Here is a 26567-nt window from a genome sequence, read left to right on the forward strand (position 1 = left end):
CAGGTGGCGGTGGTGGAGGCTGATTTGGTATTTGTAAGCTTATTTCATCCAGTTCTACTAGATTTTCGCTTTCTTTAGCATGGCACAGCGAATTTGCATAATCTAAAATAAAAGCAAAACAAATAAAACAACACAAAATGCCAAATACATGCTATAAAATAATATTTTAAAATAAAATAAAAGGAAAAATATCATGCACAAAAATTCTAACCATTTAGTAAAAAAATTCGCAACTAGTTTTTATGTAGCTGTACTGAAATAGTACCTATTTCATGATATGACATGGTGCCTGGTACCTATACTAAATACTTTAATAATACTATGAACTAATAATAGTAATAAAAAGGTTGATAGTTGTGAGGAAAAACCAAGAGTTATGCACCCCGCAGTGCATGGATTAAACTATTTGTGAAAGCAAGAACAAATAAAATTCATTTTAACTATTGCACTTCTATATTTTACTAATAATAATTAAATAAAATCAACCAAAAAAACACAACATTCAACACATCAAAAAGATCGCTAATCTCTACCTGACTTGCATATTACAGCTACCACAAAGAGGAATTCTAGCGCCACCAATGGCAGCGGGGTTTAAGATACCACGACCACGTCTTGGTGCAATTCTTACACCTGTAGATTGTTTACCGCTTCCAGCACCTGTATCGGGTTGGGAAACACAGGATACATTAGGTTTATTTGAGGAGCTAGGAGGTGTTACATGCTTTACAGGTGCTATAGAGCTTGGTGCATACACATGCTTTATTGGCGTAGAAGCAGAAGCAGTGCTTCCTAATGAAGCTGTTGCTGAAGATTGAAGAGTAGCTGGCGGAGGAGCCTGTAGTGGACCTGCCAATTTTTGACAAACTTCTTTCTGAGTTCCCTCTGATTTTTTGACCGAGATACGTTGGGGATCTGTAACATGACCTTTAATACTAGGTTCACCCAAGCTTGGAACATTTACTTCTGTAAAAGGATGCTTTCTCACTGAAGATACATTTTTCTCAATTTGTATATTAACTTCCTTTTGGGAGCGTTCGAATTCTTCGGTAACAACTTTTTTTCTTTGAATTTGAGTTAAGCCATCAGCAGATCGCTCCACAGAATGGCTTTGAGATTGTTTTAGCTGCTCCAGATGAGCTTGGCGCATTTGTTCATCGACTGAAGTTGAGACGACGGTATCACCTAATTGAGAAATATTTTTTTCAGTTCTTTGAGCTTGTAGAAGATCTGCTTTCTGCATTTCAAAACATTGTATGTGACTTTGATCTACAGGAACTGTTGGAAAGTTTTGGGTCTGAACCAATGATGTATACATTTGACTATTCTGTCCATATGAATGTCCAAATAACTCAGATTTTTGGCCAAGTTCAATCAAATCCATTTTGGTTTTATACTCAGGCAAATAGTGGGTTAAACTGTCTCGAGCTTGGTCTATTCTAATAGACTCTGGATTTGGAAGTGGTTTAGAAGATGTTAGAGGATTTTCTGGTGGTCCGGGGGCGGGAGAAGCAGCTCGTATATTGCTAGCTGTTCCTGGAAGTGGCGAAGGGCTTCGTTCTTTTGTAGCCCCTACAAATGGACTGGGTGATCTAGAAACAGCAGGACTTTTAGGATCAAATATGTTACTATGTGTTGCAGCCATATGTTGGGGAACTAAATTTACTTGATAGTAAGGTAAAATTGCAGGAGCTTTGCCCTGTTTGCTAGGAGTAATAGTGCCTGATCTAGGGGAAAATGAATGAATTGGTGGGTTTTCTTCAACAACAGGTCTGAAAGTATTATTAGTATCTTCTGATTCAATCTTGATTATGGGTTTTTGAGCAGGTAATACTCTTACAGGTGCTTTATTAGCGGCCACTATATTTTGTTGTATTTTATTTTGTTTTTCCTGTTCTAATCTTATTTCAGCCTGTCGTTTCTTTTCATACATTATTAATTCGGATTCGGCTTCCGCAGATATATCTACTTGATACTGAGGTAACTGAGTAGGTTTACGGAGAGCTACAGGAGGTATTGGTTTAACAGTTATTGATTCTTCTGCTTGTTTAATAACCGGTCTGTTGCTTGGCTGACAAGCTTGTTGTATCGTCCTCTCCTCTTTTTGTTCAGATTTTTTTGAAGTTTTTTGTTTTTCAATTCTTTCTTCAGTTACAATTTCCCTTTGAACATAGCCTTGTTTACTTTCAATTGTTTTTACAACAGGAGCTATCGGAGGTGGTGAAATAATGGGTGGGGTAGTTCTTACATCTACCGAAAATTGGGAAATATCACCTTTATTTTGAAAAGAGCATGAAAATCCATGAAATATTGGAGGTATTATTTGACTTGTGGTTGGATTTTCCTCAACAACTGTCTGAACAACTTCAGGTTTTTGTATTGTTTGTTTCTGCACTGTCGTAGTTTTCGTAACGTTACTTTCTTCAGTATGCTCTTCACATTTTGCTTCTTCAGTTCTTTGGTAGAGTAAAGAAGGTGGATAATAAGTAGGTGGTTTGGGTTCCTTTTTATGTACCGTAAATGATTCTGGCAAAACATCTGGTTTAACAGGTCTATTTAAATCAGAGCGTGGTGGTTTCTCAATAACATTTTGGTTTTTGTCTGGACCAGTAGATAACTCAATAAAAGGAGAATAAGGTCTATCAGGAGCCGTTGTTAAAGCAGCTAGTAAAGAAAGTCTTTCCTGTGGTTTAGGTAGATCTTCCAATAATTTGTCATTAGGGTTTTTAAACTTCTTTCTAATAGGAGGTACAGGAGCAGTACCATCACTTTTAGAAGCTTCAATATCCACGGGAAGTACTGGCCTTTCTGGAGGAAAATACGGAACAGTTTCTTCTGGAAGAGGTACTGGCTCATCATGAATACCGGTAGGTGTAAACGGATCTAAGGGAGCCACAGATAATGCAGATGCAAGTGCACTATGAGAATGTTTTGTGGGAATTGAAGCAAATGTATCTTTGTCAGGAGAAGTAGTTCTAATAGCTTGTGTTAGAGGAGATTCCCATTTTAGTGGTACTGCGTTATCTATTGTAGGGGTAAAACGCTCTACGGTATTGGGACTGTATTCCGTTGGTCGCTTTAATTCACAACTTTTCACATCTTTTTTCTGGCAGCACAAGCTTTCATTTAATGACAAGGGACATTTGAGTTTATCAGTCCGTAGGTCCTGCTCCAACTGAGGCTTTATTAAAATATCTTCATTGAGCGATGGAGGCCCAACAGATTTTTTGACAATATTTTCTATAAGAAGCTGTGTATCTAATGTCCCAGTTAAAGTTTCTCTGCATTCTTCAGTACTTTTTCGTCTACTAGAGTATTCAGAAAATACATTTTGGGAATACTGAGCCATCTCATTTATTTCTTCAATTTCTGAACAATCTTCTTCTGTTTCTAGTTCCTTTTCTTTTCTCTTACTTAAAATTTTTTGCTCTATCTGTGAAGGTGGAGGATAAAACAAAGGACAAGCGGTAGGTACTTCAGGTTCTTCTTGGGGAGGGGGCCAAACAATATTTTCTGCTACGTGAACGTCTTATTAGGGCAAACACAAACAACACAAAGTTTAAAAGTGAAAGAACATTAAGAAAGGTAAAAAAGTAAGAGATTAGTTATTAAGCGTTTAAAATATACTACGATATAAAATAGTATAACAAAACATAATGTAAATAGTTACGGTGGGTATGTTATACAGGGGGATAAAAGAAAGTATCGTGTAGAAGAAAAAACTAATAATTATAATATATACAACGAAAAACTCTACCAAACACAATCTATTAATATATTTTTCTAGTAATAAATGTTTTTTTAATTTTTACTTCTTCTCGTAATATAAATATTAAATAAAAAAAAGTATGCCCAAATACAAATATTATTTTATAATTATTGTTGCTACATATATCTTTTCCTACAAAATATGTTCCACATTAACATTATAATTGAGCTATATTATAAAAATATCAAAAAAGTATTGTTTTTTAGCTTCCCTAATAATCCTATCAATAGAAAAATATTCCTCGTTTCAGTTTAACTTTCAATTCTATTGTTTAAATTTGATTTAAGCTTCATTCATTTCTACGCTTTCTTTCTTTGCGTTTTTTTTTTTTCAAATGGTTTTGCTATTATATAACCATTTGTGTCATTAAATCGTTTCCATATCTCTCAGCGTGCTCCATGTATATTTTTTTCTATTGTTGTATGTATATTGTTATTTTAGAATCAATAGACCACGTTTATTTCTCTATAACTTACTCTTCTTCCTATCGCAATGAGAAGCCTTAGATCCGAAAATGCAAAACCTCGATCGTTGGAACCGAACCAACATTCTGGCGACAACCTAAATCAGTGCTTTTTACAATTTGTAAAGCAAACAAACGATAAATGAAGCAAACAAAAGGGAATCTACAATAGGCATTCACCTGCCATCACATTATCTAGGTAAAATTCCATCGAAAGTTGATTCCGTGTACTCATAATAGGAGTAAAACAGTTTACTTCTACAGTATAGTTGCAATTTCAAAACCAAAACTACAATTAAATTTCTCACCAGTCTGACTGATTATAACGAAGTCGAAACAGATCCCGCAAAGGCCAAAATCTTTGTAGATACTATTTCGACGATTAGGAAATGCCGTAGTGTAAAAATACATAAATGACGTGAGACGCCATTTGTAGAAAAAAAATGTGTAGCAAGCATTATTTTCCAAAAAAATTTTATTATTATTAATTTTTTAATTATCTAACATCTTATTGAACCTTTGCTATTTAGTGTGCATTGCATAATTTATATTGTGATGTTTTGAATTATCTCTCAGAAGTATCCTCTAGTTTTTACTGAAAAAATAAGAATGATTAAAGAAATTTATATTTTCATCTGTAACTTACTAAAAATACTTTAGCAACTGCTATACGTAGCTTCTAGTGTGCATGGTATTTTTCTCTTGTGCTATATGAATCGCAGCATGTAGATTTTACAGATTTTACCGATCTTAATACGATAGTTCGTAATTATTTGATCACCATGTCTATATACAGGGTAACCAGACGAAAACGGACGATCATATTTTTGAAAACCCCACCAACAGGGTAATTTTTTAATTAGGCACTACTCATTCATTAACCGACAACAAGTTAATTAAAAAGGGGAAACAATTTTCCTGTATTTTCGATTATTTTTGTCACCACTAAGGCATGGTAAAGGTCACCCCTTTTAATTACTAATAAAAAACGGGCATGTTGTACAAACCATCAATGAATATTGGATCTAAGCTTGACATGTGACACCGTTGTCATACCCTCAATTTTTTAAACTATCACATTACATAAAGTTACATTTAAAAAATAGTTTTGAAACACCAAAAAAGTAAAGTTTTGAACAGTAAATAGTATCTACAATATCAGTGTAAATACTGGATACATAAAGCTCAAAAGAGGCATTTTAAATCAAAGTTAATTAAAATTGTTATAAAAAAGAAAATCAACCGATAAATAAAAAAGACAAATAAATATAAACGGTATAAATGTTTTAAATCAAAGATAGTTTAAATTGTTATTATCCAGATTTAGCCATACGGCACATACTCCCTCTAAGGGGAAAATTGACTCATCTCAGATACCTACGGTATCAAAAGGTGGGCTCTGGTGGGACTCTTGTAATTTGTTATTATTAATTATTACTGTTATTAATAGGTACATTAATTAAATTTATATTTTTTAGTAGATTATATTATAATCAAAATTAATTAAAATTGTTATAAAAAGGTACATTTAATCATCGATTGAAATCATATCATCATTCTCTTTGCCTTATCCCTATGCGGGGTCGGCTTTTCTAATTGCATTTCTCCACATAATTCTATCTTGGGTCATATCAATGTTAATCCCCTTTACTAACATGCCCTGCCTTATCGTCTCCCCCCAGGTCTTCTTTGGTCTTCCTCTCCTACTCCTTCCAGGAATCTGCACTTCAGCTATTCTTCGTATTGGGTGATTAACGTCTCAACGTTGAACATGACCAAACCATCTTAACCTATGCTCTCTCATTTTGGCATCAGTTGGTGCCACACGTACACTTCCCCTAATATACTCATTTCTAATTTTATCCTTCTTTGTCACTCCACTCATCCATCTAAGCATTCTTTAATCATCGATTGAAATGATAATAGAAATAAACAATATTACTAATATACGCAATCTTAAGATTCGATTCCAGCAAAATAACTGCTAAACTAGTTGTCCCAAAATAGCCCTTTTTTTCTATAATTTGTTCAGACTATAAGTCTATCTTTATATTTTAAACGGTCTTATACAATCTTATTATTCTTGTACATTACACCATTGATTGAAATTTTACAAGAAACAAAAAAGTATGGCAACACTGTGGCTGACAAATATAATATCTCAGATGCCAAATAAATGAAGGTGAGGTTCATTGCAGTCTGGTACAACCTGTCCTAAAAAACCTTTTCAAACAAGATATTATTTGAAAATCCTTGAAATTCCTTGCACATTAGTTTTTAAATTTTTAAACTGGGTTGAGTATACTTGCCATCAAATTATTGCATAAAACCTGAACCTTAAGCTTATTATAAAGTCATTTGTATTTGAGTGGTATGGTTAAGTTTCCGGCACAGGTAGAAAGTAATAAATGTTAATTTATTGTACATTTAATTCTTATACCTGCTATTTAGTATGTTTACCTCTCGAAACTTAACGACACCACTAAAATACAAATGACGTTCTAATAGGATGAAGATACGGTTACTGCAATAATTTGTTAGTAACTATACTTTATTTTGTAATAGTTTCTAATAATGCCTCTTTTTTTCGTCAGGCCACCCTGATACAACTAATTACGTATATAGTAATCATAGTTTATACAACAGATTAACATAGTTCTGGTTTTTGTGCAGTATTACTGGCTTTACCATCAGAAAAAGTTAAAATTAAATTTTAAATGTAATTTAACATCATTACGAGATAATTCAATTTCACAATGAAGTGCATATTAAAAAGCAGTTAGCAAGTATTAATAACTGAAAAATTTCTATTATTGGACAAGTGAAAAAGGACGTGGCTTAGTATTAAAGGAAGGGGCTGAAAAATAATAGAAAGTGTTGTATTATCGACATGTTATTATTTCGTTATACTATTTTACATACTAAGCTATTTTTAGTAAGAAAAGTGGAAAACACAACAACAAAGTGATGGTAAAATAGCTGTTAAACGCTAAATGGTACCTTTAAAAAGACCACCAGCTGGTTTAACAGAAGAGAATCGTCCTAGGAAAATAACAAAAATACATTTAGTGGGACAGTCAACATGACGGTAAAGGTTGGTCCTATCGTAAACAGCACATGCCACGACAAAAAGTGATATAAATAGTAAAATAGTAACACCATAGTTTTCTAACAATAATATTTAAATAAGACTCAAATACACCAAAAATAATAAATTCTCAAAAATGTATGTTAAATTTCAAAAATTTATATTAACCAAAAAATTCGAACTTTCAGTGGTCAGTAGACACACACATACGTCAGCAGATACACACAATATGAATAAAATATTACAAATGTTTCAAAAGCTTTATTCAAATATTTGAAAATCTTAATATTTCTTTTGCTCTTCCATCTATTTAATGAACTTGTCGTATTCTTTTTTACAAGCGTCTTCCATTTTTGCGGTATTACCGCGATTCTGCTTTACTATTATAATTAATGTTAGAAATCATTTTTAAGTAGGTAATATACAACCAGTAATAACAATATTTTCTGACAGATTGCAAATTAATTTTTGTTTTTCTCATTTCTATAACAACGAAAGGTATACTGATGTACCTAGATCACAAATTTAACCATTTTACATTATTAGCTCTTATTTAAATTTTTTGTAGTAATAATACATGATTTCAAAGTGCACCAATAAAAAAACACTTGCTGTTGCATTTTGCACTAAAACACTCGCAATTCAAACACCTCAATATCCACTTAACTTTAATATACTATAATAACAAGCAAATTAAAAGTTAATTTATTGTACTGAATTAAATATCAGTTTTTCTGTTTTTCTTTACGATGTTGGGTATGTAATCATGTCAGTAATAAATGTTAATCATAAACCCAATATCATAACTCAAATTCAAATATATTTCCGACCAATGTATCATCTTCTCACTCTCACTTCTCACTCTCAACCGTATAATTTTCTATAATAATAATAAGTTATATTTTATAATAATAATTTTGTTATTAATCTTTAGAATATGGTGTTTTCAAACAGGAGTGACCATTTATAGTACAATCATCCAGTGTCCTTACATTACAATACAAATTCTCAGTACTAATAGTAGGGGAGGAAAGTATGCTAAATTTGCAATTATTCGAGCGTTATGGATACATATTGGGTTGTGAAGAGTATGTCCTAAAACTAAAAAAATTTAAGTTGAGTTTTCCATAAAGTTGGGGACTTTCCATTTTTTAATTTAATTTTCCATTTCCAACAATCTTTTTTACGATTATGCGCCATCTATTCATAATTCGAAAAAACGTCTCGAATAAAAGTTACTTATTTTTACGTATAGAATCCAAATCTGCAATAAAAAATGGGGGCTACTGTTTAAGATTTTATAGTAACCCCCATCTCACCTCCGTGGGGGTCATGTTTGGTGTCATTCGATAGATTTTTCAAAAATATTTACTACGTGTATTTTTTAGTTTTTAGATTTCGGTTTATTTCCCGAAATATGGCGGGGTTCGTATTTAAAACTTTTAATTCACCCCCCACCCCTCTTAGTGTGTTTGGTATTATTAGATAGCTTTTTAAAAAATATTGAACACGTATTTATTTTTTAGTTTTTCGATCTGGTGCTCATTTCGCGAAATATTCGGTTTTTTTGTGAAACTTTGTGACTCGCCCATTTCCTTACGCTACGCTCAAATCGTCAGCTTTTTGAAATACATACTGTTTAGCATGTACTTAGCTTACCTTATCTTAATCTGACGATTTCGAGTTTTTCTAAGGATAGATTTATTTTTCGGACCCCCCTTAACGAACTCCCCTGTATTAAGAGCCAATACATGGTAGAGGTACATTTAAAGGGTGCAAGGTTTCTCCTCATGTGATAATCTGACGCGCTCGAGTTAACTGCAAAAATCCCCGCTTGGGCTCCCCTACCATAATAATATAAAGCTTTTAGTCGACGTATTTATAATACTTTTTTCTATATTTTTGTCTGACATTCCAGATTTTAATAAATTTCTAGTTCTTGCGGTGTATCCTAAAATATATTAGGTTTGTTCTAGCAGTCAAACTAGTCAGAAACCGTCAGCAAACAGTTGGTCAGTGAGAGAACGTAATACAGTCACCAGTACTATCCCCTCTACTCTCGCTGGTCCACTATTCGCTGATGGTTTCAAACCGTTTGAAACTGATGCTAGAACAAACCTTATGTATACTATATATGGCGTTAATATTCACATCTGTATATGTATAAGAAATTTAGTATCTAGGTACTAGATACACTAAAAATGTACAGTGATGAGCGCGCTAATAACCAGCAAAATAGCACAAAAGATGGAAAACATAATACATTGCGAAACAAAAAGAGATGAAGCTAGTCGAGATGGAAATGATCGTTATAAACGTATAAATTAACATTACATTACATAATTTCCCACTCTTAGACGTATCAGAGGAGTATGACAACTGTCACTGTGACAGTAGAATTTTATAAAATACTCCTATCACAGGCGTCTAAAGGTGGGAAACTACGTAATGTAATGTTAATTTATACGTATATGACGATCATTTCCACCTCCACTAGTTTCATCTCTTTTTGTTTTGCAATGTATTATGTTTTTCATCTTTTGCGCTATTTTGCCGGTTATTAGCGCGCTCATCACTGTATAATGTTAAAATTGTATGTATTAAGTGATGAACGCAGCACTAATAACCGGCAAAATAACGCAAAAGATGGAAAACATAATATTAAGTTGTGAGATAAAAAGAGATGAACCTAGTAGAGGTGTTAAATTTAGCGATGGTAACTTATAGTTTGACATTATATTGATTGTTTCCCACCTTTAGACGTATCGGACGAGTTTGAGAAATGCCACTGTCACAGTGACAGTTTTAGTTGACATGCTCCTCTGATACGTCTAAAGGTGGGAAACAATAAATAAAATGCTAATTTATATGTTACTATAGCTAAATTTAAGAACTCTGTATAATGTTAAAATTGTATGTATTAAGTGATGAACGCAGCACTAATAACCGGCAAAATAACGCAAAAGATGGAAAACATAATATTAAGTTGTGAGATAAAAAGAGATGAACCTAGTAGAGGTGTTAAATTTAGCGATGGTAACTTATAGTTTGACATTATATTGATTGTTTCCCACCTTTAGACGTATCGGACGAGTTTGAGAAATGCCACTGTCACAGTGACAGTTTTAGTTGACATGCTCCTCTGATACGTCTAAAGGTGGGAAACAATAAATAAAATGCTAATTTATATGTTACTATAGCTAAATTTAAGAACTCTACTGGTTTTATTCCTTTTTATCTCACAATTTAATATGTTTTCCATCTTTTGCGCTATTTTGATGGTTATTAGCACGCTCATCACATATAACGACCTCAAAACACTGTAACTATCTCGGTAAGTTTTAAAAACACCTCGACAATGTTGCAAAATTTTATTCTAATTTTGGACCATAATATAGTTTTTACTGACCTACAATTAATAAGTAAAAACTGCCAAAAGTTTACTTTCAATTTACATTATGTTGGTAATATAAAACCTTAACACGTGCATAGATTGTAATCTAAGCGATAGGTACCTATAGCCTAAAAAGATCACAGAATCTTCGTAGAATCTTGCTGGTGTCTTAAATGTTACTCTCCGTGGTATTTCCTGAAAAATAATATATTCGAAAAAATCTTCTTGTTCTTCTTTAAGTGCCGTCTGGCAATCAGAAGGTGGATATCATCATCACTATCTTTACTCTATCTACCATCGCCCTGAAGAGTTCTATTGAACTGTATTTAAACCAGTATCTTAAATGTTTCAATCATGACCCTCTCCCTCTTTCTATACTCTTTACTCCTCTTATCTTTCCTTATATTCTCAATCTTAGCATTTCATATCTCTGTCCCCCCCTTTACGTGTCCCCGATATTGTAACTTTCTTATTTTTATTGTGTTCATTATTTCGTATTATTTCCCCATTTCTCGCAATACTTTCGTGTTCGTTTTCTTATATGTCCTTGCTATTCTAATCATCGTTCTGTAATTACCACATTTCAAATGAAACTAAATCCACATTTCGCTATCCAGCTTTCAAGTCCATATTGTGGTATCGAAAACAGGTAACATCTCAGAGCTCTTACTCTCAGATCTAATATAAGATCTTTATTACAGAAAATTGTTTTTATTTTTACAAATGCTATTTCCATCCTCGCTCTTATTACTGTTATTTGAGCATTATTTTCTGAAATCCATGTTTTCAGATATTTGTATTTAAGGGTTCTTTTATAGGACAAATCTCAGAGTACATAAATACATACATTACTTCTGTTAAAATATAATATACCTACTCAAGAACCAATAGAAAGCACAGATTTTATGGAAATTAATTTCCAGATTTAATATTCTCCATTTCCCAATTTTCTTCTGGAAATCTGCTAACATAATTTATGTAATGATTCGAATCTTTTAAAAAGCGGAGGACCTTAAATGGATCTAAATAATATCATCCAATATTTCATACAAAAATTTTTGTAGATATTGAGCATGAACGTGACGAATTATTCGTGAATTTTCACATTCTGCGAAACATCCAAAGATATTATTCACGGTAGATTAGGCTAGTCATATGCCACTCAATGCATCGAGGTGTAACGCCGACATAGGATGAGTGGTCTAGCCATCTTTGTCGGTCACATGCGCGGGGTCGCTTGGTTAAAAGATATAGATAGACCACCGATCGACTGTTTCCGTGCTGTTTCCGCGTTACGCTTTTTGGTGAGTATGCCGTGTCTACCCTTGACATGTCTCTGGAAACATCCCGTGAATTCTGAGGCTCGGCTCGTATTAAACGCATTCGATATCCTTCCATCATGCATGACATTTGTTTTCCATGAATTTTTTAGCGCATTGCATATTGAAACTAACCTCACTTGGCATGAAGACTTCAATGGAGGACTATTTGTTGTTATTAGATTCAGAATCCGAAGATGAAATTATGTTTGTAATACTCTTTGACAAGGGTAAAAGATCCTTCTTTTATGGAAATATGAGATGGAAATCACCATGCGTATTACATTCTTTGTCAATTTTCTCACACAAACTATCATTCAATTTGGTTTTCATGTAGTCAAGATGTAGTAAAACTTTCCCATGTGGGACCAGCATGCTCATTGGCGGGACATGGGGTGGATTCAGTTTGCGGTACCTATCCTCTACCCTAATTTTAACAACATGAGAAAAGTGATCTGAACAACAGATCTGAAGATAGAGCTACGAATAAGGTTGCTAGATCTAGGTGTTACGCTTTCTCGACTTTGTTATACGGAATGGAAGTTTGGACCTTGAATACGGCATCAATGAGAAAACTGGAATCATTCGAGTTGTGGGTGTATAAAAAAATTTCTGAAAATATCATGGACAGAACACGTCACAACAAAGAGGTTTTTAGAAAAGTGCTCTGCACAACAGATGTGAAGCTAGAGCTAAGAATAAGGCTGATAGTCTGCTAGATCTATTTGCTACGTTTTCTCGACTTTGTTTTACGGAATGGGAGCTTGGACCTTAAATGCGACAGAACACGTCACAACAAGGAGGTTCTGAGAAAGATGAATAAAGACACAGAAATATTAAATACAATCAAAGAGAGACAGGTTAAGCCCCGGCATGAAATTTTTTTTGTGAGATCTGTGGATCGGAAATTGAATTTTATACGGCTGTGAGAGACACGGTAAGCTCACGTGGTCCGCCAAGATCACAACACCTCACGCGGGGCTCAACGTGTTAATAGCTCTTTATCTTACTTTTCAATACGCGCGAGATTTTAGACAAATACTTTGATAGTTAGCAAATCCATATGAGACTCTTATTTCACAGTATTACAATATAAAAATGAAGGTGCAAACTATTTAGTGACCGCAGCTGGCCTGTGCATAAAAATTCTGTTTTGCGTTGCTGTTAGCAAGTACCTACAGTTATCCTGATTTCCAATGTTTATATTATAAAAAGTATCAGGAATACCAGGAAATGCGGAACATAACGTATTAATTTCAACGCGAAACACATTATTCGAAAAAAAAATATTGAACTATTTAAAAATAAAAATATTATGAACTTATTACAAAATAGTTTTTTTCATTGTCGAAGTTTAAACTCTATCTAGATGACAGTTGTTATATAGTTACAATGTTGATTGAGTCTTTAGCCAATCGCCAATACAAATAAAACACTAATGCCTGGTTGCACCAACAGATCTTAAGTTCCAGATTAGCTAAGCTCTACTTATAAATAGGGCCTCCTTGAGTATCACTTACGTTGCACCATAATTTTAGAGTCTTACCTTATTATCAATTATATCTATTATTATAATATGGTATTCTTATTGTAATATATTATAAGTATATTATATTAATTCTTATGATATTCTCGACTTAAGCTTAAGATCTGTTGGTGCAACCGGGCATTAATCACTTACCTGATGAAGGACTGTAAGCAGAAGGAGTATAAGAATGACTATTAAAAGATGGTGCTGGAGCTACTGGAGATAATGGGGCTGCTCTTGGAAGAGTGTTATGGGGAGAGAGTGGCGCATTTACGCTTGAGAATGGTTTGGGACCGGAGTAATTTGTCTAGGGAAAAAAATTACGTATTAAAAATATGCACAGTTATATTTCTAAATTATTTTAACATATTTCTATTAATAACCAAATAATATACCAATATTTATACGAATTAAAGACTTATAGGCTATTGATTATATTCAAAATAAGATAGCTAAAAGGAACTACAACGTTAACGGGGTTTTATTATTTCATGTGGTCAACGGACATCTATATATGAAAAAACCGCGGAGAGCTACCATTTAGAGGGGTGCGTTTTTGAGAAATGGGTGAATTAGTCCCTGGGCACAGGTTACATTAGGGTGAGTTCTATGAACTTTTGGTACAAACATATCTACATAAAAATTGTTCCTGGTTAAATTTTCTATCTAAATATCACTTTTAAAGTCAATGATACTTTTTTTTTACAAAAATATATTCAAAAGAAAAAGCACAAAGAAACCCAAAGGAAAGAAATTTTATTTTTTGTCCCATAACTTTTGTCCACGAGGATATAGGTATAGACATTGCTTTACAGAAAAAAAAACCTACATATTTCTTCTTTAAAATGTTGTTTAGTAGAGGTAATTAGGATTAATAGTTTTCGAAATATGATTTTTAAAAGTTCTCCACTCACAGCAAGTTTGGGCAATTTTCCTTGTTACTTCGCAAATATTGTTCTGTAACTTTTTTCTACGTAACTTTAGGTATATGCAATGGTACACGTAATAGGAATAGAAATCAATTACCTTTAAAATGGTCTACTGTATAATGTTGTACGACTTTTTTTAAAGAGATTATAGTTTTTCAAGGTTTAATACTTTTAACGATTTTTTATAATATAGCATTATATTATATATAGTATATATAATATAATATTATATTATGTATTATATAATACCTAATATAAAAAAATATTATTTTTTACATTTTTTACGATTATTTTCGAATAATATATTATTTTTCAAAATGCAATAAGTACTTGCAACGCTTTTTGATTTTAGGATTATTTTTTAAATTTGTCATTATAACTTTTTTTTTCTTGTACATGAATATACTATATATTGCTCAATAAATAGGGCTTACTTTCTGTTCTTTAAGATGGTGTATCATCTCTATTTAAATAATGGAAACCGAGTGATTTTTTGAGATTTTTTTACCTGTATTATTTAAAATTATTTCTTTTACAAAAATTACATAAACATTAGTCTTAGAAAATATCACTTTAGTTAAAATTATGTAAACGTTAATATTTAAAAAATTTTCAAAATCAAAATCCATCTTTTCGTTAGCATTAGCTTCAATATCTTCCTCTGACACTTCAGTTATCTTAGAGTTCCCACAATTAGTACCCATGCACATGCATCCTTTGCAGAATATTGAACAACTAATTCCTATCTTCCTACAACCGCAGTTTTTTGTACATCCTTTGGTACATTTACATGCTATTTTTTCAAGCAAAGCTTGTGGTGCAGGAGCTTTGACAGTAAATATTGGAATTAATACATATTTTGAAATTTGCCCGGCCGAGTCAACTGGATCCAAAGTATTACCTATAAAAAATAAGATTCAATCATACCACACAATCACGTAAAAAAGTTATAATGAGAAATTTAAAAAATAATCCTAAAATCAAAAATCGTTGCAAGTACTTATTACATTTTGAAAAAGCATATTTTATTCAAAAATAATCCTAGAATTTTTTATTATACACCATTTTAAAGTAAACAGAATAAGCTTTCTTTTTTATTATATAAAATACCTAAATTAGTGTAGGAAACAAAGGTTGAACCTTGCAAAATGGACACAAGTCCGGTTTTATTTTTTTTCTGGTATATCAAGGGGTGCTTATTATAAGACTAACTTTTTCTGAAAAAATTTCGCCCCGGAACCTCCCTTTTCACCCCTTTAAAGGGGGTAATTTGTGGTTTTTGCGGAACGTAGCCCTTCCTGTAACTTTTACAAAAAATTTATTTTATAGAAATATGAAGAGGACTATATTTTCTACGATCTGTTTCCAACACTATCTCTCTATCATCCACTGTTTAGCGGGGGTGGCGCCCTAAAGTTGACAAGTTTTTAAAAAAGATGTTTTTAAAAAAAAATTATTTTTCCCTAACTGTAACGGAAATTAAGAAGAAATCTTGCGGCAATTATTCACAAATAATTTACTGATTTTTTGGTATAGGTTTCACTTAAGGGTAATTGCCCTTTTTTTAATTACAGGGTGTTACATTTTAAAAAACCTCTTTTTATACCATCTGAACCGTTTATGCTAGAGTAAAAAGACTTTCAACGATTACCCATGTACTGGTGCTATTTACAAATTTGTATAATGCACCCCCATTTTTTCCCCGGAACCACCCCAAAAAAAGAAGAATTAATAAATAAATTGATTTTCTTGGAATCCTTCACACACAATGCCCTTTATTAATATGCTTCATATATCATTTTGTGCACGTTATTATTACCCATGCATGGACACTAAAAGCAATTTCCTAGTGCAACCCCTGTAGCAAAAAAAAAAAAAATAATTAAATGGGGGGTTGAAATTTTTTTTTGTTTTTTGCTTTTTGATCCATATGGGCATATGCTTCATCAATAGTGCTTTTCAAAAATATATATGGTTATTGCAACATCTCTGCGAAAACCACCCCTATCCTTGAAAATATACTGCAGAAACTACCCCTATCCCTTGGCGAGCATGTTTTTACGATTTTCTCATTACCTATGTATTCTTTTTAAACAAAACTTATACAAGGTTAAAGACCACTATTTACTCTAAAAATTATGTCCTATTCATTTTTTCGTATAAGCAACCGTTACGGCACAGTGGCGCCGTAAACCTCATATATGCTTTGGCGGGCTCCAGTTTTTGTTTTTTTTTCGTCATCTGTTCGTTTTATTGATAAAGTACTTATGCAAAATAAAACAACACAGTGTAACCTACAAATTATGACTTATGCACATTTTACATTCTTTGCTCCCCAAAGCCACAGTGGTGGCCCAAAATAAATTTTTGCATATTTTCGCCACCTACATGCATTTTATTGCATTAATGCTACCTTAACAGCACAAAATTTACCCTTAGGTGGTCGTTACGCAGTGGCCGATCCAGGGAGGGGTGATGGGGGTGATCACCTCCCCCCTCTCAAACCAAGTGATATTATATTCAAAGATTATAAAAATATTCATTTATTTTTATAGAAATTTAACCAATTGGCACCCCCTCTTAATTATGCTGGATCCGCCACTGTCGATTAAGCATAAAAAGTCATTCTTATAAAAATAATATTAATATAATATAAGTATTTCTATAAAAATAAATGAATATTTTTATAATCTTCAAATATAATATCACTTGGTTTGAGAGGAGTGGGGGGTGATCGCCCCCATCACCCCTCCCTGGATCCGCCACTGCTTAGCGACCACTTAGGGGTGAATATTGTGCTATTAAGGTAGCATTAACGCAATAAAATGCGTGTAGGTAGCGAAAATATAAAAAAATTTATTTTGGGCCACCACTGTAGCTTTGGGGAGCAAAGAATGTAAAATGTGCATAGGTCATGATTTGTAGGTTACACTGTGTTGTTTTATTTTACATAAGTACTTTATCAATAAAACACACAGATGACGAAAAAATAAACAAAAACTGGAGCCCGTCAAAGCATATATGAGGTTTACGGCGCCACTGTGCCGTAACGGTTGCTTAAACGAAAAAAATGAATAGGACCTAATTTTTAGAGTAAATAGTGGTCTTTAACCTTGTATAAGTTTTGTTTAATAAAAATGAATAGGTAATGAGAAAATCGTAAAAACATGCTGGATAAGGTATAGGGGTAGTTTCTGCAGTATATTTTCAAGGATAGGGGTGGTTTGCGCAGGGATGTTGCAATAACCATATATATTTTTGAAAAGCACTATTGATGAAGCATATGCCCATATGGATCAAAAAGCAAAAAACAAAAAAAAAATTTCAACCCCCCATTTTATTTATTGTTTTTGGCTACAGGGGTTGCACTAGGAAATCGCTTTTAGTGTCCTTGCATGGGTAATAATAACTTGCACAAAATGATATATGAAGCATATTAATGAAGGGCATTGTGTGTGAAGGATTCCAAGAAAATCACTTTATTTATTAATTCTTCTTTTTTTTTTGGGTGTTTCCGGGGAAAAAATGGGGGTGCATTATACAAATTTGTAAATAACACCAGTACATGGGTAATCGCTGAAAGTCTTTTTACTCAAGCATAAACGGTTCAGATGGTATAAAAAGGGGTTTTTTAAAATGTAACACCCTGTAATTAAAAAAAGGGCAATTATCCTTAAGTGAAACCTATACCAAAAAATCAATAATCTATTTGTGAATAATTTCCGCAGCATTTCTTTTTAATTTCCGTTACAGTTAGGGAAAAATATATATTTTTTAAAAACATCTTTTTTAAAAACTTGTCAACTTTGGGGCGCCACCCTTCCTAAACGGTGGATGATAGAGAGATGCTGTCGGAAATAAATCGTAGAAAATATAGTCCTCTTCATATTTCTATAGAAGAAATTTTTTATAAAAGGTACAGGAAGGGCTACGTTCTGCAAAAACCATAAATTACCCCCTTTAAAGGGGTGAAAAGGGGGATTCCGGGGCGAAATTTTTTCAGAAAAAGTTAGTCTTATAATAAGCACCCCTTGATATGCCAGAAAAAAAATAAAACCGGACTTGTGTCCATTTTGCAAGGTTCAACCTCTGTTTCCTACACTAAATGTAGAAAAAAAGTTATAATGGGAGATTTAAAAAATAATCGTAAAAAATATAAAAACTCGTTAAAAGCATAAAATCTTGAAAAAGATAACCTCTTTAAGAGAAGTCGTACAACATTGTACAGTAGACCATTTTAAAGGTAATTCTATTCCTCTTACATGTTCCATTGCATATGCCTAAAGTTACGTAGAAAAAAGTTACAGAACAATATTTGCGAAATAACAAGGAAAATTGCCCAAAATTGCTGTGAGTGGCGAACTTTGAAAAATCATATTTCGAAAACTGTAAATCATAATGACCTCTACCATACAGCATTTTAAAGAGAAAATACGTATGTTTTTTTTTCTGTGAAGCAATGTCTATACCTATATTCCCGTGGACAAAAGTTATGGGACAAAAAACACAATTTCTTTCTTTTGGGTTTCTTTGTGCTTTTTCTTTTGAATATATTTTTGTAAAAAAAAGTATCCTTGACTTTTAAAAGTTATATTTAGATAGGAAATTTAACCAGGAACAATTTTTATGTAGACGTGTTTGTACCAAAAGTGCATAGAACTAACCCTAATGTAACCTGTGCCCAGGGACTAATTCAACCATTTCTCAAAAACGCACCCCTTTAAATGGTAGCACTCTGCGGTTTTTTCATATATAGAGATTCATTGACCATATGAAATAATAAAACCCCGTTAACGTTGTAGTTCCTTTCTGTAGTACATAATCAATAGCCTATTATTGCACCTACAAGAAATCCATAGTAATGGTAATGGATCGACCGTGCAAGTATGTTTTATAAACTACTGGACAAGGGCGCATCTGTAAAAATATTAGTACATTTGGACGTTGAGAGGTGACTCATATTTTTTTTTGCAGAAATTGCTTGAAAATAACTCATATAATAATATTTGTTTTATCCTCCCATTCAAAAAGGTCCGAAACATTGTTTAAATAATCAAAATGTCAAAAAATGAAGGAAAAATTCGATTTTTTTCTTCGTTTTTTGATTATAACTTTAAAAGTATTCATTTCCGAGAAAAGTTGTGCCGATATAAAAGTTGCGTAATTAAATTTCCTACAATGTGGAATTCATTTTAAAAATTTAAAAATTGTCACTCTTGTTGCAAATTAGCAATAATTGCGAAAAAAAAACGATAAAAAACAAGTATTCGCATTTTACATTTTTCAACCATTTATGCTACACTTAGTACCTTCATATTTTACCCAGAAAAACTTTATAATATAAGAAAACAATACTATGAATTTCATTAAGATCGATTCAATAGATTTTGCAAAATCAATTTTGCAATCCAGCTTTCGCAAAAAAAATTCATATTTTCAAAATGTTGCTGAACTGAAAATAATGCAGACAAGTTGAATTTTTTTACATATAAAAGAACACTGTACCTTTTATTTGCTACGCTCAGGACAGCGGATAGTTTGCTCTGATTGGGCATTCCAATGACCTTTGATAATGATTGATAAATTTAAATTTTTAGTATATTTCGATATAAATAAATAAATTTGTTTATTGCGAAATAAAAACACATATCTGCCCTTTCAAATAACATTTTTTTTGCAAAAACTTTCTTTTTTCATATATTTTAAGTTAGAGAATAAAAGTTTATTATTTTTAAACATATACAATTGTTTAAACAATATTTCAAAAACAATAATCAAATTAGTTTGATTTTTGTGGAATTAAAATATTAAAATACAACAAAATATAAAGTGAGAAAATAATATATTAGATAATGATTGGAAGAAATTTTGGTGGAAATCAACTTGTGTGAATCGAACACCGCTGTCCTGCGCGTAGAAAATTAATGTTTATTTAAAAAAATTCCTGACGCCGTGGTAGTTAATGTATTTTAATTTTAAAAACTGTAGATGAAAGGTACAGTATTTTTCTATATGTAAAAATAATTTCAACTTGCTAGGTACTTTATTTTCAGTCCTGCAACATTTTGAAAAAATTAATTTTTTTGCAAAAGCTGGATTGCAAAATTTATTTTGCAGAATCTATTAAACCGATCTTAATTTTTACAGTTTTGTTTTATTATATCATAAAGTTTTTCTGGGTAAAATATGAAGGTCCTAAGTGTAGCATAAATGGTTGAAAAACGTAAAATGCAAATATGTACTTGTTTTTTTATGGTTCTTTGGCAAATATATCTATTTTTCAACAAAAGTGACAATTTTTAAAATTTGTAACCAATCCTATATTGTAGGAAATTTAATTACGCAACTTTTATGTCAGAACAACTTTCTCGGAAGTGAATATTTTAAAAGTTATAATCAAAAAACGAATAAAATAATCGAATTTTGAATTTTTCCTTCATTTTTGACATTTTGATTATTTAAACATGTTCCGGACATTTTTGAGTGGAAGGATAACTCAATTATTATTATAGGAGTTAATTCCAAGAAATTTTTACAAAAAAATATGAGTCACCTCTCAACGTCCATCTCAAAACAGATGCGCCCTGGACTATAAGGAATAGTGTTAAAATATCGGGACAGAGGTCTGCGGCTTGAAATTGAATCGTTTATTTCAGAAAGGGGTCAAGTGACTAATTTTCACAAAATGAGTTTTTGTTGGAATTTTTTAATTTAAACGTAAATACAGCTTTTGTTGCAGAAAGGAATCATTTGCTGCCATAGTGTTGCCTTGGCAGCGCAGAGAAATTAGCGTTGATTGCAGACTCCTTGCTTAAAAATTGTGTAACCACCAACTTTATTTCAGAAAGGGGCCAAGTGCAAAAAATGATTTATTTTTTTCTTAAGCAAATTAACAAGATAAATTTTTGAAAAATACTATACTTTTTGATAAACCCTACAGGTTATTAGTGAGAATGTTTATTTTATATAAATAAAATTTTTGTTGAATGTAACCACCAACTTTATTTCAGAAAGGGGCCAAGTGCAAAAAATGATTTATTTTTTTCTTAAACAAATTAACAAGATAAATTTTTGAAACATACAATACTTTTTGACAAACACTACAGGTTATTAGTGAGAATTTTTATTTTATATAAATAAAATTTTTGTTGAATGTAAACACGTTTTTTTTTTGTTTTTCTCAAAAGCAGGTTTTTGTGACTTGACCCCTTTCTGAAATAAACGATTCAATTAAACTACATTTATTTCGTAAAATTCGATATTTCCTTGAATGTTTATTTTTTCAACTTAATCAGGAATTGACTACAAAATTAAGTTACAATTAGATACAAACCTGATATATATAATATTTCCTCTTACGAAATGTTGTATTGCAAAATACATGACTTTCGAGAAGCCGAGGCGGTACGAATTTAATTTCGGTCCATTATTTCCGGTACCCCGTCAAAATAGCCCCGTCAAAAAAGCTCCGACAAAATAGCCCCGACATAATATCCCGCACACAAAATAGCTCCGACAAAATAGCCTGCAGACAAAATAGCCGCGGAATAATAGCCCGCCGACAAAATAGCCCCGACAAAATAGCCCCGACAAAAAGGCTCCCTTCAGAATTCATCATGAAATCATTCCTTAAATATACATTTTTTCGGAAATGGTAATTATCCTCAATTCAGATGTTTATCTTAACCACATTAAATAAAAATGGTCTTTTCAGAGAACTCGAGTCCTGTCTTCCCTGCCTCTTGGAAGTTTGAACATTTAAGTTAAGCAAAAATCAATGTTTATTTATGATATACACATTTTTTTCTGTTTTCGGGCAACAGTAAAATGCATTTTAAATTAAATAAATTAAATACATTTTTCCTTTTTGTCAAATAATTTAAATTAAAAAAAAGTTTTTGGACACCTTGTATAAATAATTATGTAATTGTTTATAAGAGGCTGCTTTAGCCGGGGCTATTTTAGCCGGGGCTGTTTTGACCGGGGCTATTTTGTGTGTGATCTATTTTGTCGGGGCTATTTTGTTTGCGGGCTATTTTGTCGAGACTATTTTGTGTTCGGGCTATTTTGACGGGGCTTTTTTGACGGGGCTTTTTTGACGGGGCTTTTTTGACGGGGCTTTTTTGACCGGGCTATTTTGACGGGTCACGATTATTTCCACATGTGCCCGTAGGGCAACATAATATGATCTTGGCATCTGATAAATCGAATGTGTGGCCTGTTGTGTTGGAATGGTGTGTTACTGCACAAGAATTTTTCTGTTTTGCAGTTTTGTGCTGCGTTGTCCTTTGTTTTAACTACTGCGATGTTTGCCCTATATACTGTCCATCACATTCGAGACAAAAAAGTGGGTAAATGAGGTGACTCTGATTTAGAATCAGTGTCGTGTCTTTATAAAGCTTCGAGAACAAGTTGTAATTGTATATGCTGTTGTAATTAGCTATGTTGATTTAAGGAATTCCACTCATCAGCTTAATATAATTAAACCGCAGGCCGCTTTTCCGATATGATTGTAATAGACTAAAATTCGAACACGAAGATTTGTTCAGTATTATCAAATTAATTATTCGACCATTGATTTATATGCCTAAGGCTATTAAATTGAAGTAGGAACTAAATAACCATTTTGTATATAGTAAAAAGGCCTATATTGAAATCTAAATTTGAATGAATATATTCGTTTCAATTTAACGATCAATTCTTATCATTGCGCCAACTCTTAATTTTCAATAATAAGAGCAGAAATTGATATAAATCAATCTGAAATCAAATGGGTAGGTACATAAGTTAGAGAGAGAAAAAATATTTTAAAATACCCAAATTATAGTTAGTTCATAAATCTTCTCGAGCTCTTAAGCATCTTATTATAATAGTTTCACTAATCCGCTTAGGCCCAGCGGGGTTTAAGCTGTTTTGAATAGCACCCAGAGCAATAGTGATTATAACTGACACGTTTATAGACTCCAAAAATGTGATTTCGATAAACTTTAATTGCAATTTGCGCCGTAATTAATCATAATTAAAAGTTGGCGCAATGATAAAAATTGACAGTTAATTTAAAACGAATTTATTCGTATAAATTTTATTGAATTTGAGTGACATTATATTTTCCATAAGATGTGTGCGATGTCCTTTGGAATAGCTAAATTAGAATATCTTCCTTCTTGTCTCACTTTACAGGCGAGCGGTTTGCTCCCATAAGCAGAGCATAATGTGACTAATTTTTTTGTATTACTACCGCATTAAACGTTTTTATTCGTTCTGTATATTTTTACAAGTTCAAATGAATTTTTTTTATTTTTTCAAGTGGGCCGAAAATTGTTATTAACAAGTGACTTTTGGTTGGGTAGAAATGCAAAAAAAATAGTCGGTATATTCCGCCTCTAAGGATCTGTTTAGGGGTAAACCGCTCGTCTATTAGGATTGAATTGCATCACAGTCTGAAATAGTCTATCTGCCTACTTTTTAGATTAATAAAAATATTGATTTTAGTTGTTTTTTATAGGTATACTGTATATTTATAGTCCGGGAGGTAGCATCAAATTTGACCGGAGCATTTTAGCATGGCTGTTTTTTCTATATAGTCAGTTGTTCCAAAGCTTATTAACAAATGATGTGTCAGCTGGCCCAAAACCGGGGCATAAAATGAAAAAGACCAGGAAAATAATGAATAAAAATAATTACACTTTTATAAAAACCAACTTTTTGTATTACCACGTTTTTATTATTTATACGACACAATATAAGAAGGTATTATAAAAAGAATTATTTTTCAAATCAAAATGTCAATTTTAAAAACAAAAAGGATTTCCGATGCCGCGAATCGAACCCGAGCCTCCTGGGTGAATGACAGAGGTGGTATTTTCGACTTCATTCGAGCACATTTCGCATAGACATTAGAAAAAAATCGCTCGAAATCCAGTTTCTTGTTTTCTCGAATACGTTATCTGGCGTGTACGTCAGATGAGATCTCAGCTGGTGGTTTTTAATCGTTGTTCTATACAATATTTTTGCAATGAACTTACACTTTAACATTGGATGCGTCTCAATAAATTCGCTTAACTCTTTTCTTGTTCGGCCGATACTGAACCACCATATTCCATGCCCTTTTTTGCTCCTTTTAGCTAATTTAAAAGTAACGAATTGTTTTAGATGACAAAATCACCATAAAATAGGTTAAGTAAAACTGTCAAATATAGTTTTTTTTCGTATTTAAGTTTTGGTTGTTCGAATTTTGCAGTGTTGCCGGTGCAAATTCTTCTCGTATACGTATATCATTTCGAATGACATTCAAAAATAGACATTTAGATTCGTATACGAAATTTTTAATTCGAATTAACTCGTGTACCAAAACATTCGATTGAATTCGAAAATACGACCCCAGGTATTTTAACCATTAGACCATATGGATGTAAGACACGGAAATAAATATTTGACAAATAAGTTCTAGGGTATTTTCCATCTACTTTACTATTATTTTTTTTTTATCTTAAAGCCCCGGAGTCGCACCAGCTGACAGACATTTTTGTTATCAAACATGTACTAACCACCAAAATAAATTCATAGAATCCTTCCCAAAATCACCGTAAAAATTTGACACTACCTCCCAGCCTATTATTATTGTTGCGAATCATTGTAATAATGGAATACAGTGATTATGTTAATGTATTGTTAAAAATATAGGGAATAGCAAAATTGGATTGTTGATGATCTTAACATCAACTAACATGATATTTTTGGGATATGTTATTAACATAGGAGATTAAATCACAATTGATTATAATGACATTTAGATGTTACACTTGTTCTTAACGTTTCGACCTATAAATCGGGAAATCGATTTAAAAAATTATTATAAATTAAGAGACTATGTTAACCTATGGTGATTATTCCCATCTTGTAGACAAGGTTGATGTTGTATCCTCGGATTTTATCCTTCGGATATCCCCCTTAGAATTTGAACTCAAAAACATATAAGTCAAATGTCAAGTTGGCTGCTACAACGCGTACATTATAGTTTAACATATTAAAGTTATCTTAATTTATAATAAATTTTTGAAAACGATTTCCAGATTGGAGGTCGAAACGTCAAAAAAAATGTAGAATGTAATTTGCTTTACCATCAATTGCTATTTAATCTCATATAAATACAATATTTAACTTAAACATGCCACAAGAAAAGAAAAATTTCAAAACCTCTATAAATATAAATATATACTACTGATATGCCCTTCTTAATATACTCAGCTATTTTTTTTCTGCAAAATCATGGTTTACACTACACGTTTTTGTTTTATTGTAATAAAGCACTGACAGTTTTAAACTTCTCACTGAACTCCATTTTTGGATCACATCACTTTTGTCAGGTGGTTTGTATGCGTCCTTTTGTATTGGTTTGTTCGAATTGTGATTTCTTCCTTGAGAGAAATTCATTTCTATATCTTGATATATAGCATTGTTGGTGATTTTCTACGATACATCGAGTATCATTCTTAGTATTTTTATTGGAATCCCTTAAAAATATCTTCTTCTTCTTCTTCCTTCTTGAATGTAGGCTTTAAAGCCTGTTTTTTCTTCAATATTAGCCTCCTAAATTGTTTAAATTATCGCACCATCTTTTTCTTGGTCTGCCAATAATTCTTCGTCCATTTGGTGACTTATCTCATGCTATTCGTACTATCATATCCTTTGCCATTCTACTAATGTGTTCGTTCCACTCCTGTTTCGGTTTTGTCACCCATCCATTTATGTCTTCTACATTGCATGATATTCTTATGTTTTCGCTTCTCTCCCTATCCAACAGACTTTTCTCTGATATTCGTCGAAGTATTTTCATCTCTGTTGTTTCTAGTAATCGCCCCGTTTTAGATGTGTCAGGTCTTGTCTCCGCTGTGTATGTCAATATAGGTTTGTACAATATTGATTGGTATGTTTCTTCTATAATTCTATACAATAATTGTAAGACGTCTTCGACTTGGATGCGATCGAAAGAACTTGTCCTATGTTTTATTGACCTATAAAACATAGATATGCTGGTTTATTGTACTCGATGGCCTCTTCTGTGATTTGTCTCAGTA

At 32.3% G+C, this 26567-nt stretch overlaps 1 protein-coding gene across 4 annotated transcripts in view; it reads right to left on the minus strand.

The window, feature by feature from the left end:
* LOC114332799 (PDZ and LIM domain protein Zasp) overlaps positions 1 to 26567 on the minus strand; it is a 252434-nt gene that overhangs the window by 29595 nt on the left and 196272 nt on the right. For all 4 annotated transcript variants that reach the window (XM_050645685.1, XM_050645672.1, XM_050645694.1 and 1 more), the window contains 2 exons: positions 13715 to 13868; positions 534 to 3528 (listed from right to left, as the gene is read on the minus strand). In XM_050645685.1, coding sequence (XP_050501642.1) covers positions 534 to 3528; positions 13715 to 13868 — 3149 coding nt within the window. The remainder of the gene's footprint in view (positions 1 to 533; positions 3529 to 13714; positions 13869 to 26567) is intronic.

Source organism: Diabrotica virgifera, chromosome 1 (genome assembly GCF_917563875.1).
Source record: "Diabrotica virgifera virgifera chromosome 1, PGI_DIABVI_V3a".
NCBI classification, from domain to species: domain Eukaryota; kingdom Metazoa; phylum Arthropoda; class Insecta; order Coleoptera; family Chrysomelidae; genus Diabrotica; species Diabrotica virgifera.